Source organism: Ursus arctos, unplaced genomic scaffold (assembly GCF_023065955.2).
Source record: "Ursus arctos isolate Adak ecotype North America unplaced genomic scaffold, UrsArc2.0 scaffold_20, whole genome shotgun sequence".
Taxonomy (NCBI): Eukaryota; Metazoa; Chordata; class Mammalia; order Carnivora; family Ursidae; genus Ursus; species Ursus arctos.
Window position 1 is genome coordinate 50,956,462 of NW_026622875.1, and position 22,243 is coordinate 50,978,704.

Below are 22,243 nucleotides of genomic sequence, written 5' to 3' on the forward strand. Positions count from 1 at the left end.
TATGATAGATATTTGATATTACAAATATCCTGGGGAAGTCTTACACGGAGAGTCCATGGATGGTCATCGCTTCTCAGAAAAGCCTGGAAATAGTCTGTATTTCTGTTGTGGGAGGAGTTACTAAATGTTTTAATGATAAATATGTAGTGTCTTAGAACTTCCCGTCCTGGAAAGATAGGATCTCTTGAGGAAGCTATACCATTCACTATAGTTGAAGTGCACAGCGTATGTTGTGATTCTCATGTTGCAAGTCCCCAGGCTAAGGGAGTGAACCTTGCAGGGACTAAGGAGGGAACTGAGAGATCGGAGTTGTTCACCACTGAGTATGAACCCTCATGTACAGTTGGTGGGAATGCAAATTGGTGCAACCACTGCAGAAAACAGTATGGAGTTTCCTCAAAAAGTTAAAAATAGAGGGGTGCTTAGGTGGTTCAGTTGGTTAAACATCCAACTCTTGATTTTGGCTCAGGGTTGTGAGATCGAGCTCCACACCGGGCTCCATGCTGGGCATGGAGCCTCAAGATTTCTCTCTCCTCCTCTCTCCCTCCCCCCACCTCTCTTAAAAAAATAAAAACAGAATTATCCTATGATCCAGCAATTCCACTACTATTTACCCAGAGAAAATGAGAACATTGAACTTGGAAACATACATGCACCCTATGTTCATTGCAGCATTATTTATAGTAGCCAAGATAGGGAGGCTTCATCCATAGATGAATTATAAAGAAGATATGATGTGTGTATACATACATATATTTATGTGTATAATGTGTATATATATATATCCATATATATAATGGAATATCACTCAGCCATAAAAAAGAATGAGAGTCTGCCATTTACAACAATATGGATGAACTTAGAGGATATCATACATATAAATCAGAGAAAGACAAATACTATACGATTTCACTTACCTGTAGAATCTATAAGCAAAACAAATGGACAAACAACAGACTCCTAGATACAGAGGGTTGGTTGCCAGAGGGGAAGTGGATGGGGGGGGGATGGGTGAAACAGATATAAGGAATTAAGGGGTACAAACTTCCAGCTCCAAAGTAGGGAAATCATAGAAATGAAAAGTTCAGCGTAAGAAATGCCGTCAGGGGCGCCTGGGTGGTGCAGCGGTTAAGTGTCTGCCTTTGGCTCAGGGCGTGATCCCGGCGTTATGGGATCGAGCCCCACGTCAGGCTCCTCCACTATGAGCCTGCTTCTTCCTCTCGCACTCCCCCTGCTTGTGTTCCCCCTCTCGCTGGCTCTCTCTCTCTCTGTCAAATAAATAAATAAAATCTTTTAAAAAAAAAAAAGAAATGCCGTCAATAAAATTGTAAAACATTGCCGACAGATAGTGACTACACTTACCATGGTGAGCACTAAGTAATGTATAGAATTGTCGAATCATTTTGTTGTATACCTGAAACTAATATAACGCTATATGTTAATTATACTTAAAAAAAAAAAAAGAATGTGAAGAGATGCATGTGTTTGGCTATCAAACACATTCCAGCAGAATGAAAGTGTAAGCAACTTTAGATGTAGAATGTGAAATGCGTAGCAAGAGAGTTTCTAGCTCAGCTCCACGAGGGGCCATGGGAGAAGATGCTCATTTCTGCAGGTGTGCACGTGGCCAGGGTCTCCCTCAGAGGGGCTGGGGAAGTAAAATTCCGTGGAAACATAATGTAGAATGAGGTGCTGCAGCCAGAAACAGGGAGCTAGATATGTAAACCCGGCAACATGAGTATATCCCTAAAAGATAAAACACAGAATGAGCTCCCAGGCTCAATACCACTTAAGTGAAACACACAAAATAATACTACGTACATTTCTAAGGCCATGTATTATGTTCACTAGAACTGGTGCCTCTGGGAGAGACAGAAATGTGAATGGGGATGGGGTGGGGTGGGTAGAAGAGAAAACACAAAACAAGAAAAGGCTTTGAGGGGTATGAATCTGATTAACCAACTCTGTGTAGCTGAGATCCCCACCCCCACCCCAAATAAAGGTTTTTCCTTTGCTTCCATCCAGTCAGACTTCAGGATTTGAAGGGTACCTACTTAGGACTTAAGGCAGTTGTATTCTGAGTATCTTATACATGGTAGAGTGGCAACTGTCTGCTGTCTTTGATACGGACACTCCTCAGGGCGCCTGGCTGGCTCAGTTGGTAGAGCGCGTGACTCTTCATCTCGGGGCTGTGAGCTGGAGCTCCATGTTGGGTGTAGAGATTACTTAAAAAGTAAAAAAAAAAAAAAAAAAAATCTTAAAAAATTATGTACACTCCTCTTACTCCTTAATCACACACTCCCCATCTTCCTTTGTGGGCCGGCAGATTTTTTTATGACTAATTTCTGGTTAGTGTCGTATGGGACTTCTGGGAAGGCTAATTAAAAGGGAGGAGGCATGTGCCATTTTATCCTCCTCTCTACTGTTGGCTTGGAATGTTGCCATGATGGCTGGTACCCTGGTAGCCATCCGAAACCATGAAACAACTTTAAGAATGGAAACCACATGCCTAGAAAGATAGGAGCTGATATCCTGATGATCCATGAATCTGCATACGAGAACTTAATGACCCAGACCTGGTCTTCTTTTATGTGAGAGAGGAACATACTTCTATCATGTTTAAACCATTGTTATTTTGGATTTTTTTCTATTACGTGGAGCCGGATATTAACTGATAAGGTGGGTTCTGAATAGAGGTCGATTTGGAGACAATTTCATTTTTCTTAATCTGTCATTTCTTAGAAGAAAGTTTTCCTGGAAATACTTTTAAAAATGCCCCTTGGTTTTCATCTATTTGGTGTCTTCCGAGGGTGGTAGTTACACCTTTCTTGAGATTTGTTTTAATTTTTAGGATCCTTTTCAATGATAGAAGAACCATATCAAATAAGGTATAAAATGATCTGGACTAAACTTTGAGGCAGAACAGAGGTTTGGCGGCAAGCCCACATCAGCACAGAGCTGGCGATACTCTCATACCCACTTCAGTTGCATGTGTGCATAGAATGAATAGATGTGATCTCAGGGTCAGGCGGCTTTGCTGATGGATAGCTGCCAGTTGGTCTGATAATGCAGGCAGAGCTCTAAGTAAGCACTTACATTAATTCAATTACTAAGCACAGTAACCTGCTGAACAGACAGACTTTAAGGACCAGATGCAATCTGGTGGACTGAAAACTCCTGATTGAAGGGGGCTGACATCACTAATTGGTGATTTTTCTTCCTCTTAATTGTGTATCTTTTCATTCTTTTGAGGTTGTCCAGACATTTTCCTGGCTTAAGGAAACAGGTTGGGCAACCTTAGAGAAACGTACTTAATTAGTATTAGTGATGGTGGCAGGTCCTGTTAAGCCAGGAAGCATCTGGAATTAAAAGGCTTGAAATTACTCTCTGGACCATTGCCCTCCAGAGTCACGCTCATCAATGCTCTTTGTTGCAAACAAATCTCTTCCCTTTCTAGACTGGCAATTTGGGATCTCTTTTGGCTTCAGCAACTCACACTTTCCCAGATGTGATGTTATTGAAAAAATAATTTGCATATGCTTCATTGTTACAAGAGAAATGCATGCTTACTGTAGAAAACTAAAATTCAGTTAAGTAAAAAAACAACAAAGCTAAAACGTTGACAATCCCATCTCCCTAAAGGCAACCATTTTTAACCCCTTGGTGTGTATCTTTTCACACCCCCTTCTACACTGTGTGGTTTATTTGTGCATGAATTTTAACTACAGGGCAGTAAAGTAAATTTTAACAAGTATAAAGGCAGTAAGTAATGAAATAGAAAACAAAAACCAGCAGATCTGATTGGTACAGCCAAAGGCTTATTCTTGAAAAAGACTGGTAAAATAGACACATCTTTGTTTGTCTCCTCTGAGGGAAAAAGAGAAAAACACACAAGTGAACAACATTTGAAGTAAGCACAGGGACGTAACTAGACAGATGGAGATCACAAATCTAAGAGAACACGATGTTTGTAAACGTGTAAGGATGCTACCGAAAAGGTTCTGGGAAAATGCTTGGTGGCTGGTGGAAACACGTGGAAGCAGTCTACTCGCCGTGAGGAATCCACTCCATTTAATCTGGGCACTTTTAAGATCAAAGTCCTGGGGTGTGGCCCCCGGCAGGTGAGTGATGCACAGAGAAGGTGGTGGCTGAGGGATGGAGGCCACAGATAGGGGCCAGTTCAGCCACATTGAGGGGGTCGCTCGTGCACGACTAGACAGACCTGCACATCCTCTTCAATGCTCACCGAGTACTGCCCTCAAACCCTGTCTTCAACACCCTAAAAAGGTTCAAGTTCTGCATTAGCAAAGAAATTACAGACCAAACTCCTGAATCATTTGCAGCCATTTTTTATTCCAAACATGTATTTTTGTAAACCTGCATTTCCCCAACAGTGCAAGTGAATTAGAAGTGACTGCATAGACTTTAATACACGTGACTTTGTAAGGAGGAACACCTCTCCCACCAAAATTCCGCAACGGAAATATACATGGATGCATCAGTCAAGTTCTGGAAGTGAAGTTAGCGTGGGTGTCTGCCATGCAATTAATCACTCGTAAAGCTTTTAAACTCACTCTGCCCGTCACACCGTGCACGTTAGAATTAAAAAAAAAAAAAAAAACAAACCTTAACAAAGTCTGAAATCTAGATCATTGTGCTATAAAGCATTGCACCACGTGGGAAATTTGTTCATTATCCCCCCAACGTGCTGAAAACCGGAAGACATTCTAGAAGGTTCATCTTGACCCTACTGGCTCCGTATCCTCCCTTCAGCCATTTTTTGCTTCAGAAAACATTCTCACTGTGTATACCACTGCTCTATAGAGCAGTGCAGCACATCGCCGAAACCGCTGTCCATTGGAGCTTTTCTGAAATGACACTCACTTTCTGCCTTCTGTCTTCTACAGGCCCTTCCCCGCATGACCGTCCTTCTGCAGTGCCTCTAAATTCCCGGAAGTTTGAGTCAGGGGTACGTAGGTTTCACCAAATGCACATTTCCGATGTGACCTATGTGTAACTGAATGGCATTCCCCTGGCCATAAAGCCTTTTCCAAAAATAAAAGTAGTCGAATAACCTTTAAAAATGACCCTCTAGGGCTTTAACAGGTAGCATACAGCACATGTATCGCTTGGGGGCTCTATTATACTTCCGCACTGAAAACAGGTCCCAGATGTTCCTGCTAGTTTTCTGTTTGCTTTTAGCCTCCTTGTCTTTGGCTCAAAGACGGTAGGCTATGCATGACTTGGTGAAGGAGAGCTATTGGATTTTCTACAACATTTATCAGACTTCAGAATCCTCCTGGTGATGGAATCTTCCTGAAGAGCTGACTGAGAGACCTGATTCCTGATGTTTGCCTGTCAGTCCCCATAAAGCCAGTGGACCCACTTCCTTCTCCTAGTGTCACCTTGCTCCTAAACTTCATGGCCTCTTCTTGGAGACAGGTCTAGGACTCATGGTGGGGATGTTCTCAACTCATGAGTCCCATATCAACGAAGCATAAGTGAATCATTTTTGAACAGAGGGCATGATTTTCCTCAATTTTTACAAAGGTCCTTTTTCATATTTAAAAAGCGTCTCCATATTTCTGACAGTGGAAACCATACTGAATCTGTAACTAAAAGCTGCCAGTTGGGTAAGAGAGACTATCTGACAGGATTCCACAGTGAACCCATAGGAGCAGGAACGTTAGAAACAGGAACGCACTGTGGACTTTTAAAAGAATATTCTGGAGGAGTAACACACAGACACCATTCACCCTGCCTGCTTCCCCTGAGAGCCTCTTGGGAGCTTCTGAGCTGGGGCGGAGCTGGATAGATGCCCAGCTGACAGCGGGCTCACAGTGGCTTGGCATCTTTATCCACGTGTTAAATGGCTCCCTGTTGCCCCACCTGCTACTTGGCCCCATCAGACATGCAGAGGAACCAGCCTTCCCTAGACAGATTCCTGCAGTGGCTGCCGATGTTTGCTCCCGGTGACGCCAACACCAATTTTTTATAAAACTGTCCTATGAAGCCTTAGTGATCGCCTGAGTATATGAGTACTCTTGTGGGTCTACCATCAGAATCGACCAGAGGCGAAGAGATCCTGGCTCTGAGACTGCCCACAGGAGCAGGGTGAGTCCTCCTCTAGACCACTGCCATGCGTCTGCACCCCTTGCGGGAAGCTGGTTAGTGGCCATAGCGGCATGTGTCCAAAGCCACTGATGGAGCTGACCCAGGCCTAAAAAATCACCTAAGAATCTTCAATGGTTTATTAAAGGACAGTGTGACACAGTGAACAAGAATCCCTCAAAGGAAAGCTACACGTGGGGTCTCAAGGGAATCCACACTCTACACTCCCCCTGCAGGGAGGTTTGGCTCTCCAGGCCAAACGTGCCTATGGTGTTCTCGGGGGAACTCGCAGCACCTAGCACCGCAGGGGCCCACCAAGTATCCTTGAAAGGAGTGACTAAGACCCGCTCAAAGCTGCTTTTACTACTTTTGATAAAAGTTCCAGGTGAACTCTGAGAACTGGTTTCTTTGCCTGCATCTGCCCAGTGGTTACCTCTGTGCCTCCGCCCCTCCATTAGAAGCAACATCCCTGACTTCTTTCTAAGATCAGCCTCGTTCATGCCACAGACCCTCTGGCTTGGTCGTCTATCCCCATATTCACCAGATGGGACACGTGATACATACATCGTCTTCCTGCATCAGAGTCAACTGCATAATGAGGGATGAAAAGACACTTATGTTCCATGCCGGGTTCACAGCTGCCCAGCATCCTCACGATTCTGGCCCACCTTGAGATGTCTTTGCAAATATCAGCCAAGTATGTGCACAGAAAACCTGTCTCCTCTGGAGCAGAGTTCTGTGTCTTTGCAACAATGTTCACAGACCCCCCAACATGTTAGTTTCCAGCAAACAAGGCTGAGTGAGAAAGATCCTTCGTCTTATTTGTTTCACTCCCATTTGATGCCATCTGTTAGGTACCTGGGGCATCGATGGGCCGTAGTAAACCACAGGTTTTAAGGACTCTTTGTCAGACCCTGTTCTTAGCCACGTGGTTTTTCTCTCAGCAGACGGTTTGTGGGGACAGCAGCCAGAGCTGCCACAGGCACTGACTGTTCACTGTGGGCCAGGTGCGGTGCTGAGCACACTACACCCATCGTCTCATTGCCCTTTTAGAAAATCACATTGCACTCAAAACCGGGCAGCAGTGCCTCTGATAATAAACACGGTCAAACGGGGAGACTGCAACTGAGGGCCCCAACTCAGCACTCGCGCACGCAGGAGGCAGGGCAGATGTCTGTGCTATGCCCAGATCCCTGTGCGTCACTTCTTTCACGTTGTGTCTGGACGACCCCCTCCTCCCCCGCCAGGGGGCTGGGGCTGCACTTCCAACTTTCCTTTAGAGGACTGCCCTCCGGCTATTGGAGACGGTCTGCCAGCAGGAACCGAGAAGAGTGGGAAGTTTACACCTCCCCTGGGTGCAAGGATATGAAAGCTCAGCTCCTTTGCCTCAGGTTGGGGCAACTCTGAGACCTCACTCGCCCTCCAGAGCGCTTGCAAGATCAGGCTGAAGCTACCCTCCACGGGATGTCCTCTGAAATGGCACGCTTACCTGGCTTCCTCCCCTCCCCTGCCCTGCTTCCCTCACACCCCCTACTGCCGTCTTCTGGGCCCAGGACGCTCCCTTAATCAGTTACTTGCATGCAAATCCTTGTATCAGAGTCTGCTCTTTGGGAACCTCACTGAAGACACTATTTTAAAAATGAAGGACAGGTTGAATGGTCGGTCATCTCTGGGAGGGGATCTGCAGTCACCATTAGCTGGGACAGCAAGAACGGGAGGGGAAGTGGAGACCTCTGAACTCGATGAAAAGGCAACGCATCACAGCATTCAGACACAAGTCTTTGCTCGGTGAGCACCGATTTAGTCCCTGTGGTGTGTGGACTCTGATGCATGATGTCCAGGACGAGACACCATTCTGAGGTTTACCAGATGACTGAATGGCCTTGCCCCCAGGCTCTTATCTCAGTCCAAGCGGAGGAGGGTGTGATGTCTGCTGTACAGGTGACAGAGAGCGGACCTGGGCCAGGATCAGGTTTTTCCACCCAAATTCCTGCTGGAAATCTTCCAATGGAAGGTACATATGAAAAACCACTCATAGTTCTTTAGCACATTACTTCGAACTTGACTCCAGCAATAAAGAAGTGAACTGTCCCGGGGTCTTGCCACCACCACAGTTCATATGCAGCACCGCCAGCTCCGTGGATTCACCCCACGAGTTTTCTTCAGATTATTTTATCCACAAGTCTCTTTTAACAGCAAGTCCCAAAGCACGATCAGATTTTTATCCTTTAAAATTTGTATGAACGCACATGTACTTCCAAGCTTTCAGGCCAGATATCAGTGCTTGAGTGAATTATATAACTATTGAATAGAAATAATAAAACATCGATACAAATATAAAGACATAATCAGTATAAAAGGCTTATATTTATAAAAATACTTTTAGGTAACAGTTTTCCCCTGAGGGTTGACCACGTGTGTTGCATCCATAAATATCGCTCAGCTCTGTAACTTGCTTTCCAAAGGTCGGAGTTCATCTCTAAAAGGAAATGGGTGGTGGCTCCAGTCATGTGACCTGGCCAGAGTGGCTGCCTCAGGTTGGCTCCTGGGCTTGGTAACATGAGGAAGAGAACAGCATCAGTGGGGCCTCCGAAAAATCTGGAGAAGATTCTTTCTTCCAAATATGGAAGATACAAAGGTCAAGGACAACAGGTGAATGATCGGGTCACGTGACTGGTGTGGCAGGTCACTGGTTTTTCTGGACCCAGTCCCAACCGTCTTCGTTCTCTTTCCGGTTTTTCTCAGCTTCAATAATTTCTTTGTACCTTCGGCGAAAGAAGCCCATCTGAAAGGCAGAGAGAGAAGCCAGGTTAGAATGCTGGAGAATCAGTCGTTGTGGTCCGCTGGGCGAGGAGGAGGTATGACCTACACTCACGGAGCTGGGAGGGCTCGGAAAACCCTCAAAGGATACCGACTTAGGAAAAGCATTATTGTGGCACCACCTTTCAAAATGCATGGACTTCCTGCAGGTTATCTTCTGACTGTTCCTTGTAAAGGGATTCTGGTGGCGTGTTTCCCGAATGGTGCGCCAGGGAACCCTCGTTACTGAGCATTATGTAAAGACATTTGGGAATAAAATAGGTTTCATGGTCAAATAAGTTTGGGAAATGCTGCATTCTTTCTTCCTTTAAGAGCTATGGAATGTACGGGAGCCCAGTCAGGGTCTAATAAAGCCTTAGTAAAGGATCTAAGAAACTCAGGGACTTGGCCTTTCGGGAGCTCGTTTGGCTTTTGATAAACCTATTCCTATCCTGGGAGACATTAGCCACTGTGGCGTAATTGATAAATACTCTCTCACAGAATAGGCTTTTAGAAGTGTCTGCAGTCTACCTCGCTGCCGCTCTAGACCTTTCTCTCAGACCTGTGACACACGCAATGCCCGCACCACAGCTAGCAGGGTGAACTCCCCTAGAACTGGCATCTTGCCGGCTCCTATGGCAGTTTCCTTTAGCTTAGTTCCGGAAAGACCTTCCCCTCTGATGTCTTCTAGTTTTTCACATACTGGAGGGCGAGCTTCCGGCTCTTCTCACCCAGGCATCACTGCCTGATATGTAAGCCATTTTTGTAGCCCTGTTGACCTTTTCCCACGCTCAGGGAGATCCTGCCCGTCTTGTCCTTTGCTCACTGGCATTAGTGGCCACAGTTTCTGAAGTCAGACATCCCTTCCTGCCTCTGCCCTTAAACGTGACCAGCTGTGGGTTACTCCCACTCCCTCTCTTCTTGGGTATGACAACCCTCAGGTGCTTGACCTACCAGTTTCCCGGTAGAACGTGCTGGCAGGGGTAACTGGTCTTACCGCGTCTTTTTGGCTTCCTTCTCTTTCCTATCTCGCTTCCGTGCTCTGATCAGTGTTTCCTGAGGTCACCTTGCAAATCAATTACCTGCCCTCAAGCCCCCATTTCAGCCCCCTCGAACGGAGGGACTCAAACAGCCACGCACGTTCGGTCTGCCATTGGCCGGTCTCGTGAGCCTGTAATCCTGTCGTCACGCGGGGAAATGCTCACGAGCCGCGATTTCTGCAGCGTGCTGCCAAGAGCGGATATAAACCCTGCCCCGAGGGAATCCGCACGCAAGCCCAGCTCTCACGCGCACAATCCCCCAACTCCTTCACTACGAGCTGGGCACCCACAGTCATTCTGATGGCCACAATTCTTTCCCCCCAAGAAGGGGCTGACTAGCCTCGCTGAAGACAAGAACTGTCAAGCCAGCTGCTAGAAGCACCTCCACCCGCATTGCCAGGGGAATCCCGAGAGTTCGCTTTGAGTGGACTGAGGGGGTGGGTGGGTGCGGTCTGAGCGACGGGGAGGACGCTTTCCTCAAACAACCGGCAAGGGGCTTGTGTTCTGAGCGTCCATCCTCATGGGCTGTTTTGTGGGCAGACACTGAGTTCCTAGGGTTTGCAGCCCTGGTGGTTTCTTCTCAGCATGTGCCAGAACCCCACTTTCTGACCCTCCCTCCACCCCCCACCCACGCCCACACACGCTTTTTCTCTCCTTAAATCTCTACCACCTTCTCCCCTTGGCAAGGAATGTGGAACAGGGGCCTGGCCTGGACGTTCTGGAAAAAGGCCCTCAGAGCACACCCACAGGAGGTCAGAAGAGCAACCCACGACTTCCTGGAAAGGTCTGAGGAGTTACCGCTTGAAATACCATTACGATAAAGACGTGCTTGACTGGGCAAATAAGTCACGAGCACCTTCGGAGCTCAGGAGAACATAATCATGAGACTGAGGCTGGATGTGATATGGAAATGAGAGTCTTTCGCACAGAACTCTGCCGGCGGATGGTGCTATGCTTCGCTGATCCCAGGTTACTCACTTTCCGTGCCAGAGAAGTAAGTTATCTCTACGGTGGCACTAATCGAGCGGGATTTCAACTGCTCCCTTGTTATCTTTCCCATTTGTCTTAAGTCTTAGAACTCCCAGAAGATAGGATTTGCGTGTTTTGTCCCTGGAACTGAGCCCATCACCTGGACTTGGCAGCAGTGATAAACTGCAAAACTGCCCACAGTCCTGCATTCCCCGCGTCTGGGCAACTCTGTGGCGGTTCCCACCCCTTGAATCTGCACTGTGACTTGTCCTGACAATTCGGTTCCAGGCTTAGGCCTCAAGAGGCCTTGCACCCTTCTGCTTGCTCTCCAGAACTCTGCCAGGCCTCCACGTGAATGAGTTTGATCAAGACGAGAGTGCACCGGCTGAGGCCCTCCTAGACCAGCCAAGCCCCAGCTGAGGCCAGAGAACCCCCCTGTTCGGCTCAGCTCAACCCACAGACCTGTGAGCTATGTAAGATGTTGGTTGCTTTTTTTTCTTTTAAGATTTTATTTATTTATTCGACAGAGATAGAGACAGCCAGCGAGAGAGGGAACACAAGCAGGGGAGTGGGAGAGGAAGAAGCAGGCTCATAGCAGAGGAGCCCGATGTGGGGCTCGATCCCATAACGCCGGGATCACGCCCTGAGCCGAAGGCAGATGCTTAACCGCTGTGCCACCCAGGCGCCCCGAGATGTTGGTTGCTTTTAAGCCATTAAACTTTGGGGTGGTTTGTTACGCAGCATGAGGTGGCTGATTCAGTACTCCGTGTTTTGTCTGACTTCCTGAATGAATTAACACCCACAGGAAGAGAGGCAGAGGGGCAGCTGATAGGGTTAGATCGAAGGAGCCTCACTGTGCCTTGGCCTGCTGAACAGACTTTTCATGTTCATCTCCAAGCAGCACAAAAGTCTGCTCACTTTCTCGTGGCTCTGCTAGCATAAGGATTTGAACTCGAGTGTGCAAACCATCTAGCAAGGATTTAGAGCACCTGGATTCCCTGTCACATGTAGCTATCATGTGCTCTGTTACCAGAGACGTGAAGGCACCATCGTCTCCTGCCGGGATCCAGAGGAAAGCTCTTTTCTCTCAAGTAGAGTAGTGTCAGCATTAGTCGCAAGAATCACCCCCCACCCCTGGAATGACTGGAACGCTGCTCTCAGAAACAGCTTTGCAAACTCTGTGCTCTGCTCTAACACCTCAGCGTCTCAAGAGCCCTGGGCCCCATACAACCTGTGTGTAGTCTCAGATGGAAAGTTGGAGCTGCCACTGATGTTTGCCCTCCTTCTATGCAGCCCAAAGACCATTTCTTAAAACACAGTCCACTTCATGGCTAGGGAGTGCTGGGTACAGTAGTGCAGGCTGCGCACTGCCTGCAAAGGGGGTGGTGCTCCTTACAGCACAGATACACTGGACATGTAAATGTATTACAACTATTTTCCAGCAGATGGCAGTAGAGTGTCTTCCGCCCCCCCCGCCCCCGCCCCCACCGAAATCAGCAGCAGGTTTTCCGAATTTTCTGACAGATGGAAGTGAAGTTTCTGAATGAAGGGGTGCTGTTTACTAGCCTGCACAAAGGTGCCATAGAGTCAAGTGGTGGCTCTGTCAAACTAATATTCTTTCTTGCATGATCAAGCTAACTCTACTTCCGAAAAAGAGACCACCACCTTTGTGCTTTGGTTTGGAGCCTAGTTTTGGCTTTGGCTATAGAACCCAAAGTCCAGGCTCTGAGTTTACCGAGCAGTGGTTCCCCCCCTACTGTGTCACCCGCGGCCTGCCCAGGACTCCGGAGTGATGTGGCAGAGGGAGCCCAGAGTCCTGTTCACTGCTCACGCTCCGACTCCTTCCCCTCTGGGAAGGTCATTTTCTGGCTGTGCCCCAGGCAGCGAAGGGATTCTCAGGGCTCGGCGGAAACACAACGACAGCTTTTTATGTTGGTTCCCAAAGCAAACTCCGGACTCCCAACTGTTTTCAAAGAGGTTTTGGAAATTTTGGGTAAACTGAATTTTCAATTTTTGTATTAAAGTATGGCTATATTGTGAAACAGTAAGACTTATACAATTCTGAAAACAAAGATAAACCAGGACTTCAAAGACATTTCTCTCATGCGGCAGGTCTTCCTCTCTCTTGGGCATAAACTCTCACTCCTGTTAGTCCTTGCGGTTACTTTGGGGAAAACCTTTGAGATGTGCTGGGCAAACCCATTTTGGCTGCCAGCTGAGCCCACTGGGAATGATCGGTGATGAGCTAGACCCTCGGCAGCCCCCTACTCCGTCCCGATCCAATGGAGTCAATGTTGTCCTGCACTTTTTCTGGAAGCTTCCAGGGCCTGCCTTGCCACTTGAAGGGCAAAAGGCTGTGTTTATAATGGTTCTGTCTGTAGTGGAGGAAACATTCATGGAAGCCCTGGAGGAGGAGAGACTCAAGCCAAGCTTTGCTTCACTGCGAACAGAGGCAGCAGTGTGCTTTCTGGCTTTTTGTCTGTGCTGGTCCAGATAGGAGCCTGCAGCCCCACAGAGTAGCTCCCTGAGCCCTCCTGACAGATTCACACAACTTTCTAATGTACATTCATATCGAAAACCTGCCAGCAAACAACTAGGGAGACAGCAGAGCCTATGAACAGCACTCATTAGAGAGGTGCTGTGGGAGGCTTGAGGCCTAGGAAGAAAGAAGGCCTGACCAAGCTCTGGGGTCTGCACCAGGCTCTTCCTTCCCTGCCCATTTTGGGGTGAGTGAGGGACTACCTGCACAACTCCATGGCGTCTGGCCTCCTGTGAGATCCCCACCCCCGCCTTCCCGGCCGTCGAGCTGCCTCTTGGGCAGCTATTCCGGGGACCTCGGACACGCTCCTTCTTTGGACTAACTCGAGGCCTCATGTTTATGGGCCTCTTCAGTTCCCCGAGTATTTACACAGCATGTCTCTGTCTTGAGATATCAACAGTGCAACATCAGCCCAATATTTACTTCTGAGCATAAATAAGTCCCCACTGAGTGTCTCTGGCACATGGTTTTAATCGAGACACGGTGCGGCATGTTTGTGTGTGAGTGTGCATGTATTTGTGTCTCTTTCTCTGGAGGAGAAGCAAGGATGGGTTCTCAGGGCCTGGCTGGAGGGAAGGTGATAACCCGGTGACCTTTGGAGGGGCTGCCAAACCTTACACATTCTCTGAGCCATTTTACAGATTTATTTTCCTAAGTGTTTCTGCGTGAGGTCAGAAGTAACGCTCTCAAATAAAAACCATGAACCCAAAGTCAGCTTTAAAGCAGCAGGCTCTTGGAACAGGCCCAGCAGAGGGTTCAAGGCAGCCCTTTCCTGCCACGGCCTGCCTCCTCACTGCTTGGGAAAGGGAAGAGCCTGGGGGTCCCGGCCTTTTCGGGAAGGGCCTGGTCACGGGGCTGGTGAGGTGGTGCCCCTCCCTTTGCTCCAAGACATCTCGGCTTGCAAAAGGGGCAAAGAGGAGGGAGGGGAAAGGTTCCTTGTTGAACGTGGAAGGGGAGGACGCAGAGTGTTTCTCCTCCACTGAGGGGTGGCCCGTGTGTTTTGGCAAAAAGCCCGAGGGAGGGAGGGAGGGACAGAGAAGTGGGGGGGGGGGCCCTAAATGAGGCTTTTTCTTCTAAAGGAAAAACGTCTCCGTATCTCCACTCTTGTGCCACTTGACTCAGAGGCTGGCTTCGGGACTTGAAGGCACTTTTTAACGTGCGAGTCCCACACAAAGTTGTTAGCCCTGGGGCACTTCTGGACAGCTACACTTTCTTCTATGAACAGGCCTTTACAATTGTCGCGAAGAGGCACGGGGCCCAGGCCCAGGCAGCTTCAAACCCCGTCAGGAGCCAAAGGAAAGGAGAGGGGAACTCATTTGGATTTTTCTCCCTTAAAAGAGTTTCACATTTCAAAGTTTTCTTCCTGCGTGGTGGTTTGGCAGGCTACCGTAATCCTCACACATAAAGTTTAAATTATGGCTCCCAGTGTCTGCTAACATCCCAGCTCTGGGAAAGCTGATTAGGATCCATTTCAGTATTTGAAGAAGGGTCTGGTTAGCTCGGGGCCCTGGTTGTGGATTTTGTGCTGGAGCCAGGGCCTGCTGCCGCCAAGCCTGCGAGCGCCTGGGATGCCAGGGGGCAGAGCTTCGGGAAGGCCCTGGGGTCTGCCCAGAGGCAGAGGCGGGGGCGGGGGGGGGGGGGGTTGCCCTGAGCGGTAGGCAGGGAGTCTGGGTCCCGCTCTGGAAAAGGCATCTGCCGACCTGTAAGGGGTTTCTATCGTAGATAATCAGTGGGTGATGGGCACGTTAGTAGGACCACAGTGACATGCAGGAGGGCTCAGGAGCTGAGTTTTAGCCAGCCACGCTCTGCTCACCTCTCCGGGTGTGTGTACTTGGCTCAGCCACCATGTCTGGTCACTTAACCGCATTTCCCAGAGGTCTTCCAGGCTGAGTAAGGGCTCTTTGGTTGACCGCCGTCCCTTTGCCCAGAGCCTGTCACCCAGTACGGACCCACTGCTGCTTGCTGAATGAAGGCACGAACCATCCTTCAAGTACAGTGTGCCGACCCACAGGCCTGTGCGGCAGAAAAATGCAGCAGCATGGCCACCTGCCCTGTTCCGTTTTCAGCACCACGCTACGATCTGTGTCTAGGTGGCGCATTCCCGGGAACAACCATTTTTGGCTCATCAGCTCGAGGGACTGGCAAGCAACCAAGACAGCAAGGTCGGGGGTCACTCTCAAGGGAACTTCAGGACTGTGGCTCTGTAAAGGGCAGAGGACGTGAACAGTGCTCACTTGTCTTCAAAGGCCCTCGTGAGGCAGGTCCTGGTCAGCAGTGGCAGCTGGGTACCACTCTGTGGCTTTCCCCTTGACAGGGAGGAGGGAATTACCTATGAACTGTGGCAATAAGCCCGAACCATGAAGACCTCCCATGCAAGTTAAATCAGGCTGGCCTTAGTCCAACGAATCAACGGACTTCTATGCTCTAGACTGTCGATATGATATTAGGTCTCGATTCACTATACACAAGGCATCATTCTTAGGTTGTAGACACAGGAATCACAGTTGATAGGGGGTCTGTAGGTGAAGTTTTAGGAATATGTAGGTCTTCAAAATAATCCTATGTTTCTCTTGCCATTTTCAACTTCCTCTAAAGTCAGCATACTTAGCCGTTTCAGAAAGATGTTTTTCTTAAAGAAACTCCCTCTGCCAACCTCCTGCCTGCCTTGCAGCTTTGCCTGAAGAGATTACCTACCCTGAAGGCCGCGTGCAGTCATGAATGTTGCACCAAGATTTACTTTTATCCCCTTTCTCTAAAGGAGCTCAATTGTGATTTTATCTCTGACACTATGGAAGAGAAATGAGTTTCAAACACTTTAAAACAATAGCGACTTTTAAAGGAAAGACTGAGTCTGCCCGTATTTCTGAACATTGTGAAGGTGGCAGATGAACGGTGCCCACAAACCCTTAGCCACTCTTCCTACTGAGATGTGGGGCCTACTTCCCCCCCTCGCACCTGGGCTGGCATGGGACTCCTCTGACCAGCAGAATACGGTGAGATGATGCCAGGCCAGCTCTGGGCCAGCCTTCAAGAGAACTAACAGCTTTTACCATGCTTTCTTGGTAGGAAGCCACCATGTAAGAGGAGAGACCCGTCCCTGGGGAGGTTCTGAGTCTACATGGGGGGGTGCTCAGCTGAGTCCGGCCCCCCAGCCATGCTCACCAAGTGTCAGCAATGTGAGTGAAGAGGTCTCGAACTCCTCAGACCAGACCAGCCCCCAAATAAATGCCGCCAAGTAACCCTACTCAATGTCATGGGGAGCAGAAGAATCACCCAGCTAACCCCTCCCTGGATTTCTGACCCATACATTTGTAAGCTATAACGTAATGGCTGTTGAAAGCCACGCAGTCTGGGGGCAGCTTGTTACATGGCAGTGGCTCAACGGTACAATATACAAGCTCACGGTGTGGGCAACAGCACCACCGCCAATCCTGAAACCTTGCTGGGGTGAATGCCTTTGCGGTATCTGCCTAATTTGCTTCTTCTATGCGATTTGGCCCAACCCCCTGCCTCCAGCCACAGTGGTGGACGTTTTCTCCCCCAGCCTTGCAGAACTGGGCATCGGAGCTGGCTGGTCAGCCTGTGGCTGGGGCTAGAAGTCACTGAGGTTTGCTTCTCAGGAGCGGTGGAGGGCACCTGTTTTCTTCCATGTGCAGGGAAGGGTGGAGAGGCAGGTCTGCTTTGGGAGAACGTGATGCAGGTGTGTAGAGGGGCAGCGGTGAGGGGCTGCGTGGGACGAATAGAGTAAGGAAAGAGGAGATTGTCTGGCTTGGTTTCTGGATGCTTTCTGGGTCTGGATGTACACATTTTTGGGGTCTATGCATACCCTTGCATCCGTAGAATTCTCTTTCTTAAGTGGCTGTGAATGGATTTCTGTTTTTTTTGTTTTGTTTTGTTTTGTTTTGTTGCAACTGAAAGAAAGGGCCTTGTAATGCCTGAAATGAGTATGCTCAGCCCTGGAAACTGAAGGGAAAGCTGGCCAGACCAGTGAGGTGACAGGAATGTCCTTCTGTTGAGCTTCCCCCTGCTAGGTGAGGGGCACTGGGAGTGACTCAAGCCAGTCTAGTCTCCTACAGGCACCACACACTCAGAATGCCTCACACCAAGCGACTCTTTTTCCAAAATGACTTCAAATCCTGCCTTCCTTACTTTGGCTGAGGGAAACCATCCATCGTCTAAGCTAAAAACAGAGAGAGACTGCTACTTTCATTCCTTCCGACCTCCTCAGTCCAACCGGCCTCCAACTCCTGCCTGCTCGAATTTGCTCCGCTCCCCCCACCCGTGGTGACTGCCCTAGCCACCATCCTGTCCCCAGGTCTCTCTCCCGAAATAGATGCCCATGCCACTGGTCTGCCTCCAGACCCCGCGCGCTTCCCCTTTCCCTGGGGCAGCAGTGAGGTTATAGCCAAGACAGACGCTCTTACTGCAGGATGCTGCCCGCCCATGACACACCTCGCCACAATGTTGCTTTACTTTCTCATCTCCTCTTCCTTCTGGAGGGAATACCCACCTGCCCTATCCTGCCTGGAAAACTCAAACCACATCCAGGGTCAGACCTGAATGACGCCTCATTTGTGAAATGTCCTCTGACTTTTCTCAGGTGCTTCTAAGTGTCACGCTCAGTGCTAAGCATTTTGCCGGCATCCTCTTTATACTTCAAGCTACAGGTTCTGTTCTCTGTTTTACTGAGGAGGAAACTGAGGGTCAGAGAGGGCGACTCTCCCGAGCCGAACAGCTGGTAAGCACGAGAGCCAGGTTCTAATGGACAGCCATCAGCCTGCAAAGTACTGCTCTCACCTCCCACATGGTACTCTACGGCCTTTCCGTTCCCCCTCGGGGTGAGGGATTAGCGGTACCTTCTCAGTTTCCGGAGAAGCCCGCGCACACTCATCACCCTCTATTATGTTTATAGGTCTGCGTGCGACATGGTGAAGTTTTCAAGGTCAAGGGCAGGGAGGAGTCACAATCATCATTGTATTCGGGTACCCACCCAGTGTTTGATTTAAAGCAAGAGTTCAATAAATGTGAGCTGAGATATTGTTTTTGGACGATGAGCAAAGTGGTTCTGAGCCCCATGGCATCATTCAACTGCTTCCTTAAAGCTGCTTCAGACCGTTGTCTTCCACCTCATTAGCAATGGCAAGACCTTGGCTGGGGTTAATGTTACCACTTGACCGCCACGAGTCTGTCCTCTCTCCCAGGCCATGGTAGAGGGTGGTGTCTGCCTTCTCAGGTCTTGGCTCTTTGAATCCCATACAGCTGGGTGACATCAGGGTCCAGGCTACCCCATGACTACCATCTCCTGCAACTGCGTTCTTTTAAGAAACAGAGCAGAAGCAAAGGCAAGCAGGTGGCACGTGGAAGGAGGGAAGAGCGTGTAGACAGCGTTGGGACCACCCCTGAGTGGCAGAGCCAAGGACAGTGGCCAGAACGAGGGCATTCTCGTCGCGAGCAGGAATGGGGCATGGTCACCACACTCCCCACTCTGTGTCCCTGCCTGGTCTCACGCACCCCGCCTTGGAGGACTTCCTCTCATCTGAAGAGCCCAGACAAAGGCAGAAGGAAGAAATACACCTTCCGCCCCCAACCAAAGCCCTTACTGTCTTCTCAGATCCCAAACACTGAGCTGGCTTTGTTCTCTGCCGACAGATGGGAGGTGGTCTGGGCAGGAAGGAGTTGGAGGAGAGAGGGGGGAGGTGAGAAGCTATCTGGCCACGCAGATTAAATAAACAACAAATTGGCAGTTTTTTAAATAAAGGTAATATCCAGTCCTGGCAAATATATACGAAAATGGACACTTTTGATACAGCGCTTGGGGGTGGGTGAATTGGTATAACCTTTCTAAAGGCAATATGCAGTATGTAATAAAAGGCTTAAAGTGTGCATTTCCTCTGACTCGGTAATTCCATTTCTAGGGTTTCATCTTAAGCACATAATGAAGGATTTGTGCAAATATTTGGCTCTGAGGATATTCACTGTGGCACCGTTAAAGGAGGTGTGAAACCAGGAACCACCTAAATTCCTGCGTCCTGGGACTTGGACGAGCGAGGGCAGACACTGCGGCCTCATGACCGTGCTGGAAGTGGGTTTTTAACGACATGGAAAGATGTTCACAGTACTATATTCAGGGGAGAATAGGCTGAAAAAGAGTACATGGAATGTCTGAAAAGCATGGGAACATAAGATAAACTTATCTTTAAGTCATGTACTCCATATATTTTTCATGAAACCACCAGACACTTTTTCAGGCTATGTAGCTCTAAATTTGAAGCAATGAGTCCAATGGTGAGTCTGAAAAATGTGTAACAAAAACACTATTTTTCCTGTTTCTAGACTTCTTGGATAAAAGTATAGTTATTATGCTTTTTTTTTCCAAATTAATAATTGAACCCACAGTTTTGATGTTAGAGGTCTTGTACCTCAAGACATATCGAGTATATTACGGGAAAATTCGACACCCTAGTCAAACTTAAGTCGGTGCCGGGAGAGCGCTTGATCCAAATCTTTACGCACTGAGGAAGGTCACGAAGGACAACGCTGCTCATCATGGTTATTCTGCAATGTGGGCTCTTGGGTGTTTTTTTTTTTTTTTTTAAGATTTTGTTTATTTATTTGACAGGGATAGAGACAGCCAGCAAGAGAGGGAACACAAGCAGGGGGAGTGGGAGAGGAAGAAACAGGCTCCTAGCAGAGAAGCCTGATGTGGGGCTCGATCCCATAATGCTGGGATCACGCCCTGAGCCAAAGGCAGCCGCTTAACCGCTGTGCCACCCAGGCGCCCCTCTTGGGTGTTTTACAGCCTTTTTTTTCCTCACTGACATGTTACAGTATCTGATCAATGAATACAAATTATTTTGTAGTCCCAAAGCAGCTAATTAGTTGAATCTAAAGCATCTGTCCATAATGATGTAAGAGGCCATTTCCACCTGCGTCTGAAACCGGGAAGGAACCCTGGAAAAGCAGGGCTTTGGTGGCAGCAAGCCCCAGCTGTGGTCCCTGGTGCTATTCTAGGAGCCGGAGACACGAGAACGGCCGCGGACCCCACTCACCTGGAACGCTACTGTCTAGCAAAGAGACGCACTTCGTTAGATAACGACCCTGAGGGTTGTTCCTGATGGATACAGAGGCTCTGAAGTAAAGGGACTCCAGATCTCTGAGAGTGTGAGGCAAAGAAACCATCTTGGACTCGGAGTGAGGACGCCCCCCTTCTCCTTGAGAAAATGACAGGAGGCAAGAAGGAGGGGCAGGTGTTCCCTGGGGAAGGAGGCAGGGCAAATCTACCTGTTGGCTCGCCTACAAGGGTTGGGAGAACGGACCCCACAACTCCCCAGGCAGAACTCTGGACTTTAGCTCATCTTAGCTACCTGAGTCTTCGGGGCAGAAACCCTTTTCTTATTCCACACGGGTAAAGTACAAAGAATTGTCCTGCAGTCCCTTTGCTTGTTTTTTGGTTTTGTTTTTTCCTCCAAGTAAATGGTGAATCACTCCAAGCCCCGTTGTCCCTCCCCAGGCTTCTGTTGTGCATTCAGGCTCCCACCTTCCCATGAAGACCAGCGAGGAGGTTAGAACAGAGTGGGGCTGAGATGTTTGCTCTCCCTCTAAAGGTCCAGCCTTCGGCTGTGAATGGCCTCAAGAGGAGGCAAGATTCCATCCGAGCCTGCAGGGACACTGCCCTCCCCCCACTGTGCCTGCATGGTGAAGGAAGTCCTAACAGGAAACTTCTTCTAAGAGCTCCCCCTCTGGTGCGGCCGAGGGCTAGGCATCCATGGGTGGGGGCTCCACGGCGCCCCACGATCGCCACACTCACCTTCCAGAGCAGCACAGCCAGCAGCAGGAAGATGAGGATTCCCACCAGCAAACTTATGGCGATGATCCACCCCACCACATAGCCCCGGGGCTCCAGATTGTGCAAGGCTTCGAAGACCACCTAGGAGGCAAAGCAGAAGGGGGGACAACTGTCAAATAGAAGTACCCAGAGCATGACAGAACCCGGCCTGGGCTTGATGTCAGGAGGGAACTACAGATGTGTCCAGAGTGTTGTGACCAAAGACTGGATTTTGGTTCAGTGCTCTTCTGCTTGTAGACTGATGATCAAAAAGGCACTTGAAATCCGAGCACCAGGTCTTGAAAGGGTTGTCACAACACTAAGCTTGACTTCAATATCAGGAAGTGAACATAAGTGTGGTAAAGGTTTCAGAGGTCTTTGCCCAAGCTGGGTCATCCCCTCCTTGGGGAAAGCCTATCTAAACCCAGCTGGACGCTGGAGGCTAGCTGAGGCTCTGCCTCTGTTGGGAAGCCTTGCTTATAAGCCTCGCTTATCCTGGGAGCCCAGGGGTCCTGTGACCCCACCCCCTAAACCACATGGGGTGATGGGGCACAGCACGGACTTACAGTGACCAGCACCGTTTATGTCCCCTTTTAGGGCCTGGATCCCAGCTCTCAAATTCTTCCCAAATGGTCCTCTGTGTCAGGCTCGGCGCTTTTCTTGCAATCTCCTGTCCAGTTCACACAACCACCCAATGAGGGCTTCAACACCCACTTCACAGAGGGGGACCGTGGAGGCCGGGAGAGGACAAGCCTTTGCTCTGGGCCATGTAGCTTAAGGACAGAGTCAGGATTTGAACTCAGGTCTAACCAACCCCCAAATCTGAGCCTGTCAACATCACACCACAGAGTGACTAGCTGACAGTGGCTCTTCGTAAAGACTACCTGTTGGTTAAATGGTTCGTTTGTTGTCTGTGCCCTGGTGATAAGGAAAGCAAATGAGAGCATCTCTGTCTCACTG

General features: G+C 49.0%; 1 protein-coding gene across 1 annotated transcript in view; it reads right to left on the reverse strand.

Moving 5' to 3' along the window:
* Positions 1-4,333: 4,333 nt before the first annotated feature.
* Positions 4,334-22,243, reverse strand: part of ITGA9 (integrin subunit alpha 9) — a 326,573-nt gene continuing 308,663 nt past the window's right edge. The window contains exons 27-28 of the mRNA XM_026496718.4: positions 21,266-21,385; positions 4,334-8,896 (exon numbers count right to left, since the gene is read on the reverse strand). Coding sequence (XP_026352503.2) covers positions 8,798-8,896; positions 21,266-21,385 — 219 coding nt within the window. The 3' untranslated portion in view covers positions 4,334-8,797. The remainder of the gene's footprint in view (positions 8,897-21,265; positions 21,386-22,243) is intronic.